The sequence below is a fragment of the Buceros rhinoceros genome, unplaced genomic scaffold (assembly GCF_000710305.1).
Source record: "Buceros rhinoceros silvestris isolate BGI_N320 unplaced genomic scaffold, ASM71030v1 scaffold45489, whole genome shotgun sequence".
In the NCBI taxonomy this organism is placed as follows: domain Eukaryota; kingdom Metazoa; phylum Chordata; class Aves; order Bucerotiformes; family Bucerotidae; genus Buceros; species Buceros rhinoceros.
Window position 1 is genome coordinate 5182 of NW_010431790.1, and position 882 is coordinate 6063.

At 60.1% G+C, this 882-nt stretch overlaps 1 protein-coding gene across 1 annotated transcript; it reads right to left on the minus strand.

The window, feature by feature from the left end:
• Positions 1–562: 562 nt before the first annotated feature.
• On the minus strand, positions 563–858 carry EIF4EBP2 (eukaryotic translation initiation factor 4E binding protein 2; the record flags this gene model as incomplete). Its single annotated transcript, XM_010143525.1, has 2 exons — positions 563–594; positions 681–858. Coding segments are annotated over 2 exons (210 nt in total), but the record flags the coding sequence as incomplete, so codon positions are not given.
• Positions 859–882: the final 24 nt, after the last annotated feature.

Consider the following 882-nt stretch of genomic DNA (forward strand, 5'->3'; position numbering starts at 1 on the left):
GGGCTGCCAACGTTTGTCCTCCACCGAATGCCAGCGGGTGCCACGGGAACTGAAAAGAACCCCTCCCCAGGGAGCAAGCGGGCACTTGGGTTTAGGAGTGATGCTTTCCCCCTCCTCCCGAGAGGCTGCCCAAATTTTCTGGGAGAAGGGGCAAAGGGGGTGACGCAGCTCCAGACCACCAAACTGCTGGCAACAGAAGGTTTGGGGTAATGGGAGGGTTTGGGGGTTTTTTTGGTGGGGGGGGAGCATGAGGCAGCAGAAGAGGCAAAGGGATGTTTTAAAAAGAAGCCTGGTAGAAATCAGGCTGCCAGCAGGCCGAGGGGGAGGAAAAAGAGGGCCAGATCTGGAAGAGATGCTCCAGCCAGCACATGCTGGTCTGGGACTGGTCACTTGTAAAGAGAATGAAGCCAAAGCTGCGCTCCCTGGAAAGAGGGGAGGAGGTGGGTGGGGAGGGGGACACCAGCCGGGACCACTGCCTCCACCTCGCCGGGACGAATCCTGCTAAGCCGAATGGGGTATGCACATGTCTGGGGAGTCGCTGCCTGTCCGTGGTTCCCGCGGTTCAGATATCCATCTCGAACTGAGCATCGTCCCCTGGTGAGAGGCAAGGAGAGGAGCATTAGGAGGGTCAGCCCCTACCCCAAATCTGCCCAATCCCTCCCCAGAGTGGGGTCCTTTACCCATGGATGGCTTCCCCTCCTGGTGGTTCAAGCTGTTGGCCTCTGCTTTAGGCTCCTCGCCGGCCGAGCCGGGGCTGGTGACACCAGGAATATCGGGGAGGTGACAAGGCGGGGTCTGGGCCATGGGTGAGTTGCGGCGGTCCAGCAGGAACTTGCGGTCGTAGATGATCCGGGTGCCTGGAGAGGGGGCAATGAAAGGAGG